Source organism: Marmota monax, unplaced genomic scaffold (genome assembly GCF_021218885.2).
Source record: "Marmota monax isolate L192 unplaced genomic scaffold, Marmota_monax_Labrador192_F-V1.1 WCK01_AAM20220418_F8-fsc00171, whole genome shotgun sequence".
Lineage (NCBI taxonomy): Eukaryota > Metazoa > Chordata > Mammalia > Rodentia > Sciuridae > Marmota > Marmota monax.
In genome coordinates, this window is record NW_026694658.1 from 586,860 (window position 1) to 606,439 (window position 19,580).

The following is a 19,580-nucleotide window of genomic DNA, read 5'->3' on the forward strand; positions in this document are numbered from 1 at the left end:
AAAAAAACAATTTTGAATCTTTTTAGGCATAGCAAGATAGGAATTCTAAGTATAGAGAAAGATATGCAGTATTATGATGAGATTTTTTTTAAAGACATTATACTGTTTTTTTTAATTTTAGCCCCATTCTAAGTTAGTATATTTGATTAAAAGTAATTGTCTGAAGTTATCTTTCATTTGGATCCTTCATTAGAAAAATTTTGAGGCTAAAGAAAATATACAAACAAAAAAGGGTTAGGAATGTGGCTCAGTGGTAGAGTATCTGCCTAGCATGCAGGAGATGAAATTTTGAGGCCAATTTTGAAAAAATACGTCTTCCTACCATGGAATTGTTTCTCATGAAATTCTAACACTGTTCTTTTGGGATGCATATGGTCTTCTCAGAATTCTTTCTGAATGACTGTTATTACTGTTGGAGATTTCTCATCAGGTTGATTAGTTGGTTTTGACTCACTTCATTGTTAGCAACTAAGCTTCAGTGAACTTGATCAATTTTGAAAATCTGAAATTGTCCACTGGCTCACTAGAGTAGTCCTTGTGGAGGACTCCTATTTTTTTTTTTTTCCAAAAAACAAGTCCTAGAAATAACCCTTAAATAAAGAATGTACTTGCCAACATTTTCATACATGTCTTAAGCTTTAAGGTTTTACTGGAAAAGGATGTGACATAGTACCCTATGTCAAAAAACTTTACAGCTCTAAGTAGAAGCAATAATGAACATCAGGACAGCAATAGATGACACCAGAGGATGAGGTGTAGCGTGGAGCACCAGAGTTCAACATTCCTTCATATGACTAGTGGGCAAGGCTCTAGAACTATGTAGGCCAACTTGTTTAATTTCCATATCAACAAATTAATCCTGTGTCTCATTTCTCAAATACCACTGGCTTCTGTGTGTATGTTTAAAAAATAATAATAATAATTGGTATGCTTATTAAATTACTGGGTGTTCAGGAAAAATCATTATTTCAAAATTATTATTTCTAATCTTTGGTAATGTTGGCAAAAATTACCAGCAGAATAAATTCTTTTTTTGTTCTAAAAATTATACTTTTCTTACCCTCTTACCATATCTTAGAGGGGCTAAGTCTCCTCAGCCATTTTTTAATCACCCAAGCATGAAAAAAAGTTTTTTCGATGATTAAGAATATTGTTTTGGGGGCTGGGATTGTGGCTTAGTGGTAGAGCGCTTGCCTAGCGTGGGTGGGACCCGGGTTTGATCCTCAGCACCACATAAAAATAAAGGTATTGTGTTGTGTTCATTTACACCTAAAATAAATAAATAAATAAATATTTGAAAAGAAAAGAAAATTGTTTGGGGCTGGGGTTGTGGCTCAGTGGTAGAGGGCTTACCTAACATGTATGAGGCACTGGGTTCAATTCTCAGCACCGCATATGAATAAAGTTCATTGACAATTAAAAAAGAAGAAGAAGAAAATTGTTTTGAGCTCTTTTGTGTGATCATATAGCACTAGGTAATGGAACATGTTCTATCAGACAGATAGTGTAGTATACAAAGGGGTTGGTATTTTTTTCAACCTGTTTTTCACAAATAGAACACATGAAGTTAAATGTTACATTACCTTATGGCTTAAAAATTTATCTTTTAAAACCTATACAGTATTTTATGGTATTTCATTGTATGTTTTATTATGAGACTAACATGAGTTAAAATTTCTATGGCAATTATTTTTTATAGTTTTTGTGAAAATTTAATATTCCATACAAAATACAAAAGGGGGAAAAAGTCACATTTTGTTCTGTAGCTAAAAAGGAACTCAAGTTCCAATTCCTTCTCTGTGGGTTTTAGTTTTCTCATTTTTATGTTGCAAATACTACCTAAATCCATTTCAGTTATGACATACTAGAATTTTTTTGTATTGCTGCCCCAGGGCTCTTTAGGGTGGTCATCTTCTTGGCATTAGCAGAATTAGAACAATAGCTACTGAAGGCTTTGCCAAAAATCACTCAAGTTTTAGACTTTTAGCATAGAAAATAACATTTCAGCCACAGTCTAACCTGTATTTAAATCTGTATGGAAAGACATTTGTTGCTACTGACAGAACTTACATTGTGGAGATAGAAGAAAGGCAACTGTGGCAATGATGTTCTCTTCCTGCCTTCTACAGCATTGCTAGAGTCCATGGATGCATCTTACACCCACAAAAAACAAAATCCGGTCATGTTTTGCCCCTTAGCTTTCCCTTCAAATTTCTTTGTTGAGCTTAACGTTGTTGTTTTATTTTATAGCAACTGAATCCTTGGAAAGTTCCTGTGGTGCTTGCGCATTCTATTCACACCGATAGTACAATTAATGTTGATGTCAATTTTGGTGTTAATTTTGGGTCATGATTAGTGTTGACACTTTGTGTCAGACTAATGGCATTTATGGGTACCACCAGAATAAATGTTAATATTATCATGTTTTTAGTGTCTGTTATAGTAATATTAAACCAAGGTCCTCCCAGGAGAAAAAATACATATATGGATAGATAGATAATGCCTTTCTGTATCGCTGGTGTTACTCAGCGAGAAAATGACATCTCAGGGCAGAATCCTAATCACTGTTTGGAGCATCAGAAATAATGATCACCTCTGATCGGAGGTTGTGAATAATTCATTTGGTTTGATTTTCACGTCCTGTCCAGTGATACTTTTCAAACCAAATGTGTTTCTACAGGAAAATAATGGTCCCACTTCTTATGGAAATACTGTGGCACAAATCATTTTACCCACATAAAAACAGTTAAATAAGACTGTTCTCTTCTGCTTGCTTTCTCCTCCCTCCTCCCACCTCCCTCACTTGAGTGTATTTATTCCAGGATTGGAATGTGGCCAGAGAAATATTTTCTTTCTCAGTACTTGTATAAGGAAAACAAATACTTATTTCTTCTAATCCTTAGTTTGATCACTGTAGCTTTTTTCTCTTCCCTTTTTCACTTTAAAACAATTAACTTAGCTTGATATCCCTTAAGAAACCTGTGAGTTGAAATGACCTGTTATGAAAATTTATCTGAAATAAAATATTTTAAAACTTATCCATGGCAATATTAATGCAAAGACAGTTTTCAGTAAGTACTTACTGAAAGGACCACTTGGATAGTCAGTTCTAACGAGAGAAAGTGATCAGGGAAGATTCTGGTGCTGCCAGTATCAAGAAACCCGAGTCTGAAACTCGGTAGATCACAAACCCATCCACTAGCTCAGACAGGCTACAGGTTGCCCTTTTGTTGCTTCCTTAGCTGGTCAGTCCTTATCCCTGAGTAGTGGAGTGTCATTTTTACCAGGTTTCATTTGAGTAGAAATGTGGGCAGGAAAGAGAAGACAGAAAAAACGGAATTCAATGAAGGGATTTCCCTTGGTTGTTATTCTTCAGTTACTATACAAGGCAGCTTGGGCTTAGGTGAAATCAATGAATGTCACATTCCTAATCACATTGTCACACTTGTGAAACTATACTTTTATAGTGATTGCAGAATTTTTGCAATGTAAAATCTTCATTGTTTATATAACATAGACTCCTCTATGTAATTTGACTGAAAAACTTATGGTGTCCTAATTAGATGGAGGGGGAAGAAATATGCCTATCTTTGAAGTAATACCAAATCCTCTGAAACAAAGCTATTCTTAGAATATTTTGAATATTCTGATCCTGAATGTTGTGATCCCACCCCTGCCCTTTTTTTCCCCTAAATCTAACAAGGGCCGGGGGGAGTATTTTTCAACCTAGTGTTCATCATCAGGCAGAAAGTGTTTTGCATTCAGAAACCACTTCCAGTATCAAATTCAATTTTGTCAAGTGATTAGTTGAATTTGGTAGAGAATAATTTAAAAACACAAAGCTGGAAATGGCTGTGGTGCTTCTGCATTGGAGGAGAGCAGTTGCTATTCCAAAGTTGCAATCCTCCTTTCAGTGACTGTGCATCGCAACTGGATTATTGTGTTACGTGTCTTTGCAGCTGTTATAGACCTGCATCTGTTGACACCATGTGTTCCTACCGAGGACTGCTGGAAGAAATAGGGGAGTGGACGAATTGATACCTTGCCTGCCTATCAGTGCAAACGTCCTTTATGTACATATGTTTGTAAAGCTCTTTAGCCCCCTTCAAGATGAAAGGCTCTGTATAAATATAAGCTTTCGATTTTAGTACATGTTTGTAATACATGTGGTAAAGTCCTAAATATGTATTTAGCTGATAGGCACTGTTCTTGTCTATTGTACAAATATTGACTTAAAAAGTATAAATATGTATTTAACCATCAGAGCAGAAAAACACTGAAGCAGTTACTTCTCAGGTAGGGATATTAATGTTGTATAAACCTATATATACATTCTACCACATCATTGCAGAGCATTTCTTTTTAAAAAATGAAATGATAGCCCAACATACTAAGATAGTTTTTTTGTTTCTCCCCCAGTGCAAGAGAATGAACCCAGGGCTTTGTATATGCAAGGCAAGCATTCTACCACTGAGCTACACTCTGAGCCCTAAGATAGTCTTTTTCTTTTTCTTTTCTTGGACTGGAGATTAAAGCTGGGGTAGGGTGGGGGTGGGGACAGTTTATCACTAAGCTAAATGCTTTTACCTTTAAATATATATTTTATTTTGAAACAAAGGTCTCACTAAGTTACTAAAGCTGACCTGGAACTTGCAGTTCTCCTACCTAAGCCTCCAAGTAGCTAGGATTACAAGTGTGTGCCGCTGTGCATTCCCCTAAGATAGTTTTTGGTATTCTTTTAATTTTCATATATTTATTTTTCTCTTTTTAACATACATATGATAACTAAAATTGAGAATTTAAACATAGGAAATCCCTTAAGCTGATGAGATTTTTTTCCCCCCTTAAAAATACTTTTTTTTTTTGGTACTGAGGATTGAACCCAGGTGCATGTTACCACTGAGCTACATCTTCAGTACTTTTTATTGTTTATTTTGAGATAGGGTCTCAATCAGCTAATGAGGCTGACCTTAAAGTTGGAATCCTCCTGCCTCAGCCTCCCAAGTCACTGGGATTATAGGCATGTGCCACCATGCCCAGCAAAAATGTTTTTTTATTGTGGAAATACTCAAATATGTACCAAAGTAGGAATAATATTATGAAACTACCAGGTACCTGTCATTCAGTGAAAAGGTACTTGGTAATACTTTCACACTGTGTGTGTGTGTGTGTGTGTGTGTGTGTGTTACTAGGGATGGAACCTAGGGATGCTCTACTGCTTGAGCTATATCCTCAGCTCTTTTTTATGTTTTATTTTTGAGAAACGGCTCTCACTAATTCCTGAGGCTGGCCTCAAATTTGTGATCCTCCTGCCTCAGCCTCCCAAGTTTCTGGGGTTGCAGGTGTAAGTCACCATGCCTAGCTCACTTTAAATTTTTGTGAATTAAAAAGTAAATGACAGGGGGGCGGGAGTTGTAGCTCAATGGTAGAGCACTTGCCTTGTATGTGTGAGGCACTAGGTTCGATTCTCAGTACCACATATGAATAAGTAAATAAAATAAAGGTTCATCAACAACTGAAGAAAAATGGTTCTCTTAAAAAAAAAAAAAAAGTAAATGAGAGGGGGGCCAGAGTTGTGGCTCAGTGGTAGACTGCTTGCCTAGTATGCGTGAGGTACTGGGTTTGATCCCTGGCACCACAAAAAAATAATCAAATAAAATAATTGAAGGTATTGTGTTCATCTACAACTAAAAAAAAAAAGTAAATGAGAAAGATTGTAAGTTCAAGGTCAGCCTCAGCAACTTAGTGAGACCCCTGTCTGAGAATAAAATATAAAAAAAGAGGATGGGAATGTAGTTTAGTAGAGGGAAAAAAAAACATTTATGTCATCCATGCAATATAAACACATTAGAGAAAGTTTGGAAAATGGAAAACATATACAATTTTATCATCTGAATAACTATTATCTCATTTTACTAGTACCCACTAGCATGTTTTTAGACAAAGTTTTTAAAATATACTGTGCATTTACTATGTGCTTTTGCCATTCTTGGACTTAGTATACATTTAATCCTCACACCAAACTTATATAGAAAATTGTTATTACCTCATTTTGAAGAAACTGAAGCACAGATAGGTTAGTATCTTATCTAGGGTTATATGACTAGTAACTGACTGACTCTCTGTTTTATTAGATTCAGACTGAGAATCTCAGAATCTGGCTCCAGAGTCTGTACCCTTAACTACAAGACTATTTTGCCTCTCACAATTTTGCATGCAATTTTGTGTCCTCCTTCTTCTAATTTAGTATTACATTTTGATGTGTTAGAATGCTATTCACAGCCATCACTTTGTAAGACTATATAGACACTACAGTGACTCACTATCCCATTTACTTCCTTCCAAAAATGTGGTTCTCATGACATTTGTATGGTGCTATAATTGATGTTCACCTTCCATATTGTGTTTAGCTAAAGGCAGTAGCACTAGTCTGGAAAATATTTCCTTAACTAGTAAAGAAATATCACTTCTTTTTCTGTGAACTTTACTTTAAAAAATAAACAATTCAGGCACAGGCATAGGCACAGGTGTGCACAACCTGTAATCCCAACTACTTGGCAGACTGAGGCAGGAGGATGGCAGACAGATTGCAAGTTCAAGGCCAGCCAACCTGAGCAACTTAGCAAGACCCTATTTCAAAAAGAAGGTGAGGGTGGGGTTCCTTCTGTGGATGTAGTTCAGTAAATTCTTGCAGAAACAGTGGCTACCTGGAATAAGCCAATAAGGAATGTTTCCAAAGCCCACATTCACCATTATATGCAACTCATACTAGCTATAAGAACAAGTTACTTAATTACCCAGTGCCTCAATTTCCTCATGAGAATAACAACTACCTTTAAGATAATAGGGTTTTTTTTCTGCGGTGGTGGTGCTGTGGATTAAATTCAGGGGCACTCAACCACTGAGCCACATCCCCAGCCCTTTTTTTGTATTTTATTTAGAGACAGGGTCTCAGTGAGTTGCTTAGCACCTTGCTGTTGCTGAGGCTGGTTTTTAGCTCACAATCCTCCTGCCTTGGCCTCCTGAGCCACTGGGTTTACAGGTGTGCACCACTGCACCCGGCAATAATAATAGGGTTTTAAAAAACAAAACAAAACATTTTTGTTGTCAATGAACCTTTATTGCATTTATTTATACATGGTGTTGAGAATTGAACCCAGTGCCTCACACATGCTAGACAAGTGCTCTACCACTAACTCCAGCCCAATAATAGGGTTTTTATATAATTTAATGTGGTGTTTGTTACAACAGTCCCTTCAGAAAGGTATTACCATCTCCATTTTATAATTGGGAAAAGTGAGGCTATTAAAGATTGACTTGACTAAAATTTTACAGCTAGCATAAAACGGATTTATGCCAGACAGTTTGACTCCTCCACTGAAACTCTTAACCACTATCAGTATTGTCAATTTGTAGTATAGTGTAGCATATAATAGATGTTCAGTTAATAATAGCTAGTAAAGAAAAAAAGTTTAATGATATTTAGGACTGTGATTCTATATCTCCAGATATCAGTCATAGATGCAGTGTTCATTACTCCCACATTATGTTCAGGGATCCTGCAAGGCACTAGAGGAGGAGATATAATGGTTCAAGATGGTGAGCTAACAGAAGTCCTAGGTAGTATATGAATTAATTATCAAATGGGTTCTCTGCATGAAGGTCTTAGTTTAAGAGACTGGAAAAGAGAAAGGTTACTTTGTGCTTGGGAAGCTTTACTGAGGAATTGGGATTTGAACCAACCTTTTGGATTAGATATTATATGGACAGGTTGAGAGGAGAAAAAAGGATAAACTTTATGTTAAAGTTAATATAATAGAATTCTGTTTCTGATAGTTTGTTTATCAAACCCATGGGTATTATTTCCTTTACTTTGCATCTGAGGACATTGAAGTTCAATAAAAGTTAAATAATGTTCCCAGGTGTCAGAGTTAATAAGCAATAGAGCCTAGATTTAGATCTAAGTTTGGTTGACTCCAAAGCCCATATTCATCATTATATGCCTTACTGTTCGATTAGCAGTGAAATCCAAATTTTAATGTAAATTGAACAACAGATACTTTCTTAGATGTTTATCCGTTGTGCTGGCTCAAAACTGAATCTCTTCTAGTAAGGAATCTTGCTGTGCAAAGATTGGGATAATAGTATCCATTCTATGATAGTGCTTTTTAAGGCAGTGGGGGCAGGGGGATGATAAAGAACACACTTCAGAAAGACATTGATAAAGAATAGTGTGTTCTTGGTGCTGCTGTGTTGACACCTAATTAGAAGTCAATATTGTAAGCATAATGACCTGGCCAATTGCTGAACTGACTGCCCAAGTGACACAGTTAGAGTCCCCAGATAATAACGAAAGATAAGAGTATTATTTGCCTGCCCAGTGCCACATTGTCACAGTATTTACATTAGCACGCAAATGCTGAAGTAGATTCTTCAGGGCTTGCATCTAAGCTGCTTCTGGCCAGGTGGCTAAGGGTAATATATCACAAAATTTGATGTAAGACCCAATCTTCCTAAGTACAAATGCATTTAGAGGAAAATAGACAGAAAATAGCTTTTCTTTCTTGAAAAACAAAAGAGTGGTTGTGCTAAAGCAGCACACATAGAAAGCAGAGAAAATATTCCTCCTCATACAGGCATTGTATTAACTATCTTCTTAAGAACCACAGCCAAAATTATCCTGATATTTGGGGTTTCTCTGTGCTATCTTTTGGGTGATGTGTTTCTCCTTCCCTTATCTGCCTTTAATGAGCAGATAGAGTAATATCTCAGAAGGCGATTGGATTTTTTCCGGTGTATTATATCCATTTTGATTTGTGTTTGGCCAATGGTATGATATATTAAATAGCTTATATTTATCTGTGGGTGTTTCACATATATATTTCTTAATGCTGAGAGTCACAAATAGCTGTATGGAAAGCTTCAACCAGCCTGATTACCGTGGATGTGCAATTGGATTGAGAAATGTGTACTCAGAGCTTATGATCACTGGCCCGGTTGAGTCTGGGTGATGCATGTGGCTTTCCAGGGATGCTGCTATTTACATCTGTTAATGGCCCTTCTTGATGGCCAGCTCCCCAATGAGGTGATATGCAGCAGCTTGGGGATGAGGGACCAAGGCTGCAGATGTGGCTGGGCTCCATTAGGCAGGACCAGGAATACTGGTTGGCTTTGTTTTGGGGGGTGAGTGGTGGGGGCAGGGAGGGAAGCATGAGCTAGAAAGGGGGGGGGGGATGAAAAGCGTTATTTATCCAGGTATATGGGAAACAGACAGGCAGACATGAAAAACAGCAGCTGTAACTGGATTGTAAGTGAATAGAAAAGAAACGGAACTAGCAGATAACAAGTAGAAGGATTGACTAGTTCTCATATAGGAAGGGATTGAAAAAGGAGAAGGTGGTGAGGGTTTGGGAAGAGACATGTCACTCTGACTTTTAAGCCATTATCACTTATTGTGTGGTGATCAGATGCTACTAAACAGAACAGAGATTTACATGTATCATAGTATAGCAAGAGATTAGTTCTGTGCATCCTTTAGTTTTCTGATATTGGAAAAAAGCAACAAGAATTGCTCTTAAGAATACATTGCTGAGTCACAGTAAATTCTTGCAGGAATGGTGCCTACCTGGAATAAGCCAATAAGGAATGTTTCTATTCCTGTCAAATGGTAGAGGACAGTAAAAGGACACAAAAGTTGTACAGTCCATGAGAGGTGATTCTCCTTCTGCTCCCTTATGAGTTAAAGGTTTCTTGGAATGAATCTCACTAAAACTAGAAACAATGGCTCAATATACAAGTTAGTAAAATGGGAATTCTGGATTTAATTACCACTGCCAAGGCATTCTTCCACACGTATCTTGAGTGTAGGTAGACTTTGTTTTTTTCTATCTTTGAGTAGGCCCAAAGAAGGAATTGAGACCACTTTGGAATAAATTGTAAACCACCCATTCCTAGCAAAGTCTATAGGGAGTAGTATACTGGAGGATTTAAAAAAAAAAAATTTTTTTCTGGCTTTCAACAGGGAGTTTGGCTCTTTAGCACTGCCTATTTTTACATGAAGGATGAGTCCTAGGTATGCGCTCATACCTTCAAGGATCCTGAGAAAAAATTCTGCATGTAAGAAGCTTGTGTTTATTCATTTATTTATATCTTTGCAGATTGGCATGGTAGCTTGGAAAATGAGCCTTAAAAGTCCTGAATATCCAGAAGGCAGGGATATTATTGTTATTGGCAATGACATTACATACCGAATTGGGTCCTTTGGGCCCCAGGAGGACTTGCTATTTCTAAGAGCTTCTGAACTTGCCAGGGCAGAGGGTATCCCACGCATCTTTGTAGCAGCCAATAGTGGAGCAAGAATTGGACTGGCAGAAGAAATTCGTCATATGTTTCATGTGGCCTGGGTAGACCCTGAGGATCCTTATAAGGTACGGACTAAGAAGCGATAATATTTCAAAATACTGTATTGTTATGCACATGTGTGTGTACGTGTGAGGGGTAGGAGAAAGGAAATGGTTTAAGTTTGAAAGTCTGCACTTATGATGATAACTAAATATAAAAAAAATTACTGATGAAAATTCCTTAAGATACCATATTAGGACGTTGTGTCTGTGTTTTTAGTATGCTCACCTCGTTTTTCCTTCAGCTTTAAAACAGATTGCTGTTGCTTGAACATTAGATGAGATAATTGGAATGCATTTAGCATGAGACACGCCAAACCCAAAACATACATCTTAAAACTATTCCACTGTGGTTTTTAGGACTTACAGCCAGTCATGAACAAAATTCATTATACCTTCAGCTTCTTCTCTAACCTCCCTGGTTCTACTTGAAACCTATTTCTTTTCTAAAGATACCACTTCCCCTATAACCTTCTTAAGTACTGACTGATTTCTCTCTACTCTGCTACTGAGCCTGGAGGGGGAATACTGTCTTCTTTGATCCTCATTGCTACTTTGAGTCCTTTTATTCTCCTTTTTCCAGGAAAACTCTCCACTTTGAGTCTCACGTCATCAGATTATGCCATACTATCACTGCTCCTTATTACAGTGTTTTTCCACCCTTTGGTCACAGCCTCTCATTCTTTATATATTTTAGTTCCTGGCTTATTGTTGCTTTCTCCAGTACTCTTAGTCATGTGGTAATTCTTGGTGATTGCTCTATCTACATAGACAGTCCTTCCTATAATCTGGCTTCTTGGATCCTGGAGTTTCTCTCCTTCTCTGGTTCCTCTCCTCCACCCTAGTTCAGCCTCTCATTCCCCATAATTTCAGTTTCAAGCATCACTTTGTTTTCCACCTTCATTCTTTCTTTCCAACTCACTTTCTGTAGTTCTCTTGAGTCCAACAATCCTTTAAACCCACCAGGACCTACCACCTTTTTTTCTGTTCTTTATCCTCCTTTCATTCTTTTTTTTTTTTTCCTTCCTGGTACTGAGGATTGAACAAGAAAAAGAAAAATCCCCGCTCTAATCTAGGACCTTCCTTCCTCTTGTACACTTGATGTCCCTTCTTGACAACTTAAGGATGTTAATCAGCACGTCTTGTGCCTTTCCCCTGCATCCCCATTTTCCCTCTCTACTGGATCTACCCCTTTAGCATACAGATACTTATCCCTCCACTGACTATCCCTACTTCATTTTCTCCTTCCCTTTAGAGCAGCACTTTTTAAGAGTTTTCCATATACTCTTCTCTTGTTCCCTCTTTAGTGACTGTTGCCCCTCACCATTCTACTGTAGCTGCTTTTATCAAGGTCACCCATGATTGCATATTGCTGAATTCTTCAGTGAATTCGTTGTCCTCATCTTAGTTATCTGATGATTCAGCAGCATGTGACACAGTTGGTTACACTTTCATTCTTGAAATACTTTCTTCTCTGCTTCCAGTATCCCCGAGTCCCCTTTTTGTCTTTCTACCTTCCTGCCTCCTCTTTCAGTTTCCTTTGCTGCCTTTCATATCTTTACCTGTGAAACTGTTTCAGAGAATAATGAAAGTATTCTGTATTTTGATTGTGGAACGGTTGACAGATTTTATTGCTTAAAAAATATAGTTCAATTAAATTTGTTTTAAGAATGTAGGGAAATTGGTAGTGACCACCAACAGTTATGGGTTTTGGGGGTGGTGGTGGTGAAAGTGTTCTGAAAATTATGGTGATGGTCGCATAATGTATGAATATACTAAAAACTACTGAATTGTACACACTTGGCATGTTAAACACATGCCACGTCTCTGCTTTGTATGTGCGTGTATATATGTATGTATACAAATAAATCAATTATAAAATGTTAATTTTTTAAATATAAATAGGAATTTGGAGTTATTGAAAAAAGCAGGAGGCATGTGTTCAGTGTTCACCATTAGTACCACATAAGCTTCTGATTTTAATTCTGAATCTCTTAGATCTGTGATCTCATATATATTTTGATGATACCATGGAGTTGAGAGAGTGAAGAATAGTAATTCGCATAATTCTTTAATTTTATATTGATATCTTTAATAAAGGTATCACTGAAGATCCAAAAATTACCCATTAGCCTGTTGAAAATAAAATATACATGGAGTTGCAGTAAGGGAGTATCTTGTTTCAGGACAGTGAATAAAAAAATAGGCACTTTCGTCTTTCAAAGAACCATCTATGCTGGCATAAAATCAGACAGTAACTCCAAGAAGTGATGTAGCAATTCAAAGTTACCTTTGGAACAAGCTCATTATGCACACTTTGCTGTATCTTCTGGTTGTGTCACAGTGGCAAATAATGAGTTTAAAACTACTTGTGCTTTACAGGGATACAAGTATTTATATCTGACCCCTCAAGATTATAAGAGAGTCAGTGCTCTCAACTCTGTCCATTGTGAACACGTGGAGGATGAAGGAGAATCCAGGTAGGTATTTATGTATCAGAATAATTTGGTCATGACTAAAGAAAGGAGAATATGATAATTTTTCCTTATTGTCCTGGTAGTCGTACCTTGGAGAGCACTGAGCACTGAATAATGCTTTTTTTTTTTTTTTAGTTGTTAACGGGCCTTTATTTTATTTATATGTTGTGCCGAGTATTGAACCCAGTGTCTCACACATGCTAGGCAAGCGCTATACCCCTGAGCTACAACCCCAGCCCTGAAAAATACCTTTTAAACAACCTAGATGTCTTAGGCTTGAATCCTGGCTCTACCACTTACTATCTGACAGACCTTGTTATTGTTTGAGGTTTGAAAATGTTATTTACAATACTTATTCATTTAAAAAAATTGAAACATGGAAACAGGAAGAAAAAAATGAAAAGTAGACACAATCATACCCTGAGACCACAACTTTGAATTTGTTATATTTTTACTGTCATTTTACATCTCTATCTTTTTTTCTATGTAATTGGGATTATAATAGGAGTTTCTTTTAAATTCTTTTCACTAAAAAGTTATTTGGGGGAAATTTCTTACATTCTTAAAATATTATTTGAAAATATGAAATTTCATGGTTGCATAGTATTTCATCACAATGAACAAATCATATTTGAAAATTCAAGCTATTTTAAATTTTTCACTATTATATCCTTAGGCTGAACATTTTTTAATATTAATTTAGGAATATCTCCAATTTCTTTTTGGATTAATTTCTAGATATGGAATTACTGGTCATAAAGTCCATTTTGGAGCTGGGGATGTAGCTCTGTGGCAGAGTGCTTGCAAGGTCCTGGGTTTAATCCCTAGTACATTAAAAAAAATAAAATAAAAAATCTCCATCTTTAAGGGTTTTTAAAAATAATCTCCGATTGCCCTCCCAAGATCTGAATTCCTAATCAGCAGTATGTGATAGTGCTTGTTTCCTCTGTTTCCTCTCTTTTAATTTTTCTCTGCCCTTGCCAACATTGATTACTGTCAATTAATAAAGTAGGATAAAAACAGCAATTGTTATTTTAACTTGTAGTTTTGATTACCAGTGAAGCTGAACATTTTTATAATCTCTCTGCAAGTATTTTCTAGAATGTTAATTGCTCCAATACTATTTATTGAATAATTCATGTGTTCTTATTTTTTGTTCTGTCTACTCTTGGGTTAATGCCATACTGTTTTAACTATTCTAGTGGCACATATTTCCTCACACTCTAAACACTTTCTCAAATCATATTATCTGTTTTGCCTTTTAAATGTAGGCTCGTGTGTGTGTGTGTGTGTGTGTGTGTGTTTTGCTGGGGATTGAACCTAGTACCTCATGCACAAGAGGCAAGCACTGGTCCACCACTGAACTACACACCTAGTCCTCTTTTCCTTCTTTATTATTTTTTTTAATTCCCCAAATCTTTCCATAATGATTTTAATTCAGATGCTTGCATTCGGTCCACACACTAATTTGTGAAGGCTGACATCCTCAGTATTAACTCTAACCAAAAAAGAAGCATGGTATATTTTTTTCATTTATCCAAGTGTATTTTCAAAAGGTTTATAGTTTTCATATAATTTATTCCAGAAGTTCCCAAACTTTCTTGGTTCATGGCACCTTTAGCATCTCAGTAATTTTTTCACATCACCCCTAATCTAAAAGATACACATAATATTTCTGTTAAATAAATATTTCTAGTTAAACCCTAACAACTTCATAAGTGTTCCTGTCCTAACAACTTAATAATAATTTGAATAAAATAATACATATGAATTGAAAAAATTACTTCATTTTTAAACCATTTACTTACTATGGGATATTTGTGTCTGTATAATATCTCAAACCTTAGAGTCAGCTTAGCTATAGCCACTCACTTTTATTATTCTTCATTGACTTTTGTGTAGAGCTTGCTTTTTCCACAGAAACTGCAAAAACCTGGCTTTGTAAAGATAGGACATTGTCAAAAGAAATATAGCACTATTTGGTGTTAAATCGCGAACAACCTAAAGCTAGTTATTCATGTGGGATCTGACAAATATCACATGTTTCTCTCAAATTGAAAATATTCTTCAGTGCCTTGGTCATCTTGGGACACAGTGTGGCCAGTTTCTTCCTGTTTGTTTGTTTGTTTATTTATTTATTTTGGTGCCAGGGATTGAACCTAGGGACACTTAACCACTGAGCCACATCCCCAGCCCTTTTTTGTTGTTGTTGTATTTCATTTAGAGACAGAGTCTCACTGAGTTGCTTAGGGCCTCACTAAGTTGCTGAGGCTGGCCTTTGAGCTTGTGATCCTCCTGCCTCAGCCTCCCAAGCCACTGGGATTATAGGTGTGCGCCTCCATGCCTAATGAAAGCTGTTTGTTTTATACATTGCTTTTGTTACAAAACAAGTCATTACTTTATTCTGGGGTTCCTCATCTGAAAAAGGAAGATCAGGTAAACTAAGGCCCTTAGCTCAGTGCTGAGCATATAGTAATCAATCAAAAATCCTGGTGGTGGTGTTAGTGGTGGGTTGTTGTTGTTGTTGTTAGTATTGTGGGTTGTTGTTGTTATTATTATTATTATTATTATTATCATCATCATCATCATTATCTGTAATAATGGCAGTGATATTACCTGTCACACTGGACTGTTTTGAGGATCAGAAATCATATGAATGTTTTGTTAATTATAAAACACTATACAAAGTTTTTTATTATAACATTAAAATTTAGTAATACTTTAAAGAATGGTAGCCCTAGATGGTAGAAGACTCAGGTCAGAGAGCAGAAACTGGGAAGTGTATATTCTTTTTTTCTCATAATGTAGTAGAAGAAGATGCCACTTATCACATCATGAATACTTGTGAAGCAATATGCAGGCCTTATGAGAGGATATGCTTCACAGGAAGGGCTGACTGGCCCATGAGTACTTGATGACTATATGGCATGTGGACCTTAAAAAAGAATGTATTACCCCTTCCTCAAATTAATGTGGTTCATTGGCCTCTTAAGGAAGATTAGCTTCATCTGTTATATAACTCTAGAATCCAAGGTCTAGGTAAAGAACAAAAGGAAGAATTGGGGAATTACTGAAATAGGAGTAGCTAAAAATAAAAAACTATAGAAATCTGGAAAGCAGAGCTGCAGCATCATAGACGAACAGCAAGAGCAAAGGAAGAGAATTGATGGAGGGCAGACAGAAAAAAGAGAGCAGAGGAATATGGCAATGGGGGAAAGTAGTTTAAGAATCACTATGGAATATTTATTTATTATTTCAATTTAAAAAATTTTGCCAAGCCTCTGGATAGATGTGGAATAGTAAATAACATATGCCCGTCTCTACTTCCAACTTTATTTTTCCTTTCCTTTATTAGTTGCATTTCCCATTATTAAGTATCACTCCTAATCCCCTACCAGGAAGAAAGACAGATGAGTACTCCCAGTAGATCCATAGGATGCTTTCTGGACAACTGGGTCAGCATGTCACTTCCGCTTGTATTCTGCCTTCCTCCCTGGAGAACTATAGCCAGGAACTCTTACATATGCACTTGGTATTTGAGAATGAGCAGGAGTGGGAGTATGCTGTTTTGGTCTTCCCTTGCATCCCTATCTTGGAAAAGAAAAGGAGTTTTGATTTGAGAAAGTAGCTCAAGCGTTCTCATACCCCTCTATTTGAATTTTTTTTTTTTTTTTTTGGGTGGTGGTGGTACTGGGGATTGAAACCAAGGGTACTCTACTGAGCTATATCCCCAGCCCTTTTCATTTTTTTTTTTTAATTTGGAGATAGGGTCTCACTAAGTAGCCCAGACTGGTCTTGAACTTGTGATACTCCTGCCTCAGCCTCCAGAGTTGCTGGGATAATGCCTGGCTTAATTTTTTAATTCTTATGTAAAATTGTTGATTTGAGGACAGTTAGAGATATACATTGACCCTGCTTTAAAGAAAGAAAGGGCTTTAAAATCTGAGGGCCATCTTGTAGCTTTTGAGTGTTCTTTCAGCAGTGAACCTTTGAGGTTCTGGAATGATTGGAGAGTCATCATTGGCCTTTAATGAGATTATCACCATATGTCAAGCCCTTTTCTTGTTGTCAACCCTTAGAGATAGGTACTACTGTCCCCATTTTACAGAAGTTACTATTATCCTGAGGCATACCACTCTATCAGAGCAAGAATTTGCACCTATCTGCTTAATTCCAGATTTTGTGTTTTATATTCTACCATACTGCTTCCAATAAGATAAGGACCAAGCTAAGAAGGAAAAACACATGAAGAATATAAAAGAAAGTGTATAAAGGTCTTATGTTAAATATAAATTTTCAATATGCTTTTAGCAGCCTTTTAATGGTAATATTTGTTTAATAGTTGTGTTACTATGTTTAACCTTAAAACTTTGGCATGACTCTTATCTACTAGGTATAAGATAACAGATATTATTGGGAAAGAAGAGGGGCTTGGAGCAGAGAACCTTCGAGGATCTGGAATGATTGCTGGAGAATCCTCATTGGCCTACGATGAGATCATCACCATCAGCCTGGTAAATCCTCACAGAATGTAAATTAATTAATCAGTTTATTTATTTATTTATGGTGCTGGGAATTGAACTCAGGGCCTCCAGAATGATAGACAAGTGCTCTCCAGCTTAGCTACCCTACCCCACAGAATATGAAATTTTTAAAAAACTCACTGTGTAGTTAGGTTATTTGTGCCCCATTACTACTATTCAGTCCCAGATAAAAGCATTGCTTGCAAATGTTATTTTAATTATGCAAAATAATGGGAACTTAGGATATAGGATAATGTAAATTAATGAAATAATATAAATTATTTCCCAAGTAAACCTAGGTTTATTTTAGCCTTTAGTTTAAGTTCTTATTTCTCTAAATATCCTATCAGACTTTTAACAACTTAAATTTCTTCTCTTCATAGTACTTTTTTTGCTCATACCTGTAGTGGGGATGCCAGGCATCTCTGAAATGGGCAAGATACTATGATCCTTAAAGTTTCTAATATTTGAAATATTGAATTGATTTTGTCTCTTTGATTGAAAGTGTGTTTTTTGTATTAGTCAAACAGACTTCATAAAATGCAATCTTTATTTCTGTTCATGTGGATTTTACACATTTTATCTTTTCCTTAGTTCTTAAAGCTTGGGAGAGGACATAAATATGTGACATGCATAATTTATTCTTTTTTAAGGTGACATGCCGGGCCATTGGGATTGGTGCTTATCTTGTACGGCTGGGACAGAGAACCATCCAGGTTGAGAATTCTCACTTAATTCTGACAGGAGCTAGTGCCCTCAACAAAGTAAGTTTCTAGGGCTTGGGAGGAGTATATGAAGTTTGAAGCTTATCATGAATTCAAAATTCCAGACCTTGATTGAGCACATGCCTATAATCCCAGCTACTCAGGAGACTGAGGCAAAAAGATCTCAAGTTTGAGGCCAATCTCAGCAACTTAGTGAGACTGTGTCTCAAAATAAGAAAGTGGTAGAGTATCCCTGGGTGCAATCCCCAGCAGTACCACAAAAAATATATCATCATCATCATCATCATCATCATCATCTTTATTAAGGGGTCATTCTATTCATGACTTCCTTAGTTTGTATCTTCCTATCTTCCTCCATTATACTTACCCATTGACTTACTTGCCTTTTTATTCATTCATTCATTTCATTTAACAGATACTTTGAGTAGCTACTGTGTTTCAAGCATTGTTCCAGCCTAACTGTATAACCTCTGCTCCAAAGAACTTACATTCTAGTCTGTCTCTAGAAAGACAGAATTAATTGAATGCTTTTGTTCTGGCCCACAGCCCCTTACTTCTTCTTACCTATGTTACTACGAATAAGGCATGTGGGAACTATTCTCATGCATGGAGCTATCTTTAGTTCTAGTTGTATTTGTTCCCATTTCAGGTCTATAGTGTGGACTAGGCACTGGCCTAGGTGTTTAGGATATCTAATTCTAATGGTTTGAGAAATCTGTCGATAAACCTCTAAAAAAGAAAAAGAGGGCACTTATGGTGTTCTCTTGTATATAAAGTAAGTACTCAGTAAATATTGAGTGGGAAGATAGGTGGATGGGTTGCTGGGAAAGGATATAACGTAGACATTTATCTTTCCTTCCAAAGAAAGACTTTGTATTTTTAAACCAAGCTCACAGGGACTTTTCTAAAGGCAGAAAAAAAAAAAAATGGATGATGAGACTGCTGCTTGCAAAAGTGAAAATTGTCTGAGATGATCTGAATATACAAGGGACAATGCAGTTCTTACTTCTTTGTAGGCATAGAAAACTTGTTTTCTTTTGAGAGCTAAAAATGCATAATGAAATAGTGAGGGGCTGGTTGTTCTCATGCAACTTATATAAACTTTTAGCTCCTTAGCTTTCTTTCTTAGCTGTCAAAGAGGTATTATAAAGCCAAGTATGGTGGCTCATTCTTGTAATCCCAACTTCTTAGGAGACTAAGGCAGGAGAATCATAAGTTTCAAACCAGTCTTGGCAACTTAGTAATACCCTGCCTCAAAAAAAAAGGACTAGCGGTGTAGCTCAGAGGTAGAGCACCCCACTTTCAAGCCTTAATGCTATACAAAACAAAAGGAGGTGAATTATAATTTATAACTTTAAGTAATGTAGTAGAAGCTGGGCAAGGTGGAGAAGATTTGCAATCCCAGCAACTCAGAAGGCTGAGGCAGGAGGAATAAAAGTTCAAGGACAGCCTCAG

At 36.6% G+C, this 19,580-nt stretch overlaps 1 protein-coding gene across 10 annotated transcripts in view; it reads left to right on the forward strand.

Annotated features, from left to right (window-relative positions):
• Positions 1 to 19,580, forward strand: part of Acaca (acetyl-CoA carboxylase alpha) — a 278,427-nt gene that overhangs the window by 199,140 nt on the left and 59,707 nt on the right. For all 10 annotated transcript variants that reach the window (XM_046423254.2, XM_046423255.2, XM_046423260.2 and 7 more), the window contains 4 exons: positions 10,158 to 10,427; positions 12,783 to 12,880; positions 17,271 to 17,391; positions 18,054 to 18,164. In XM_046423254.2, coding sequence (XP_046279210.1) covers positions 10,158 to 10,427; positions 12,783 to 12,880; positions 17,271 to 17,391; positions 18,054 to 18,164 — 600 coding nt within the window. The remainder of the gene's footprint in view (positions 1 to 10,157; positions 10,428 to 12,782; positions 12,881 to 17,270; positions 17,392 to 18,053; positions 18,165 to 19,580) is intronic.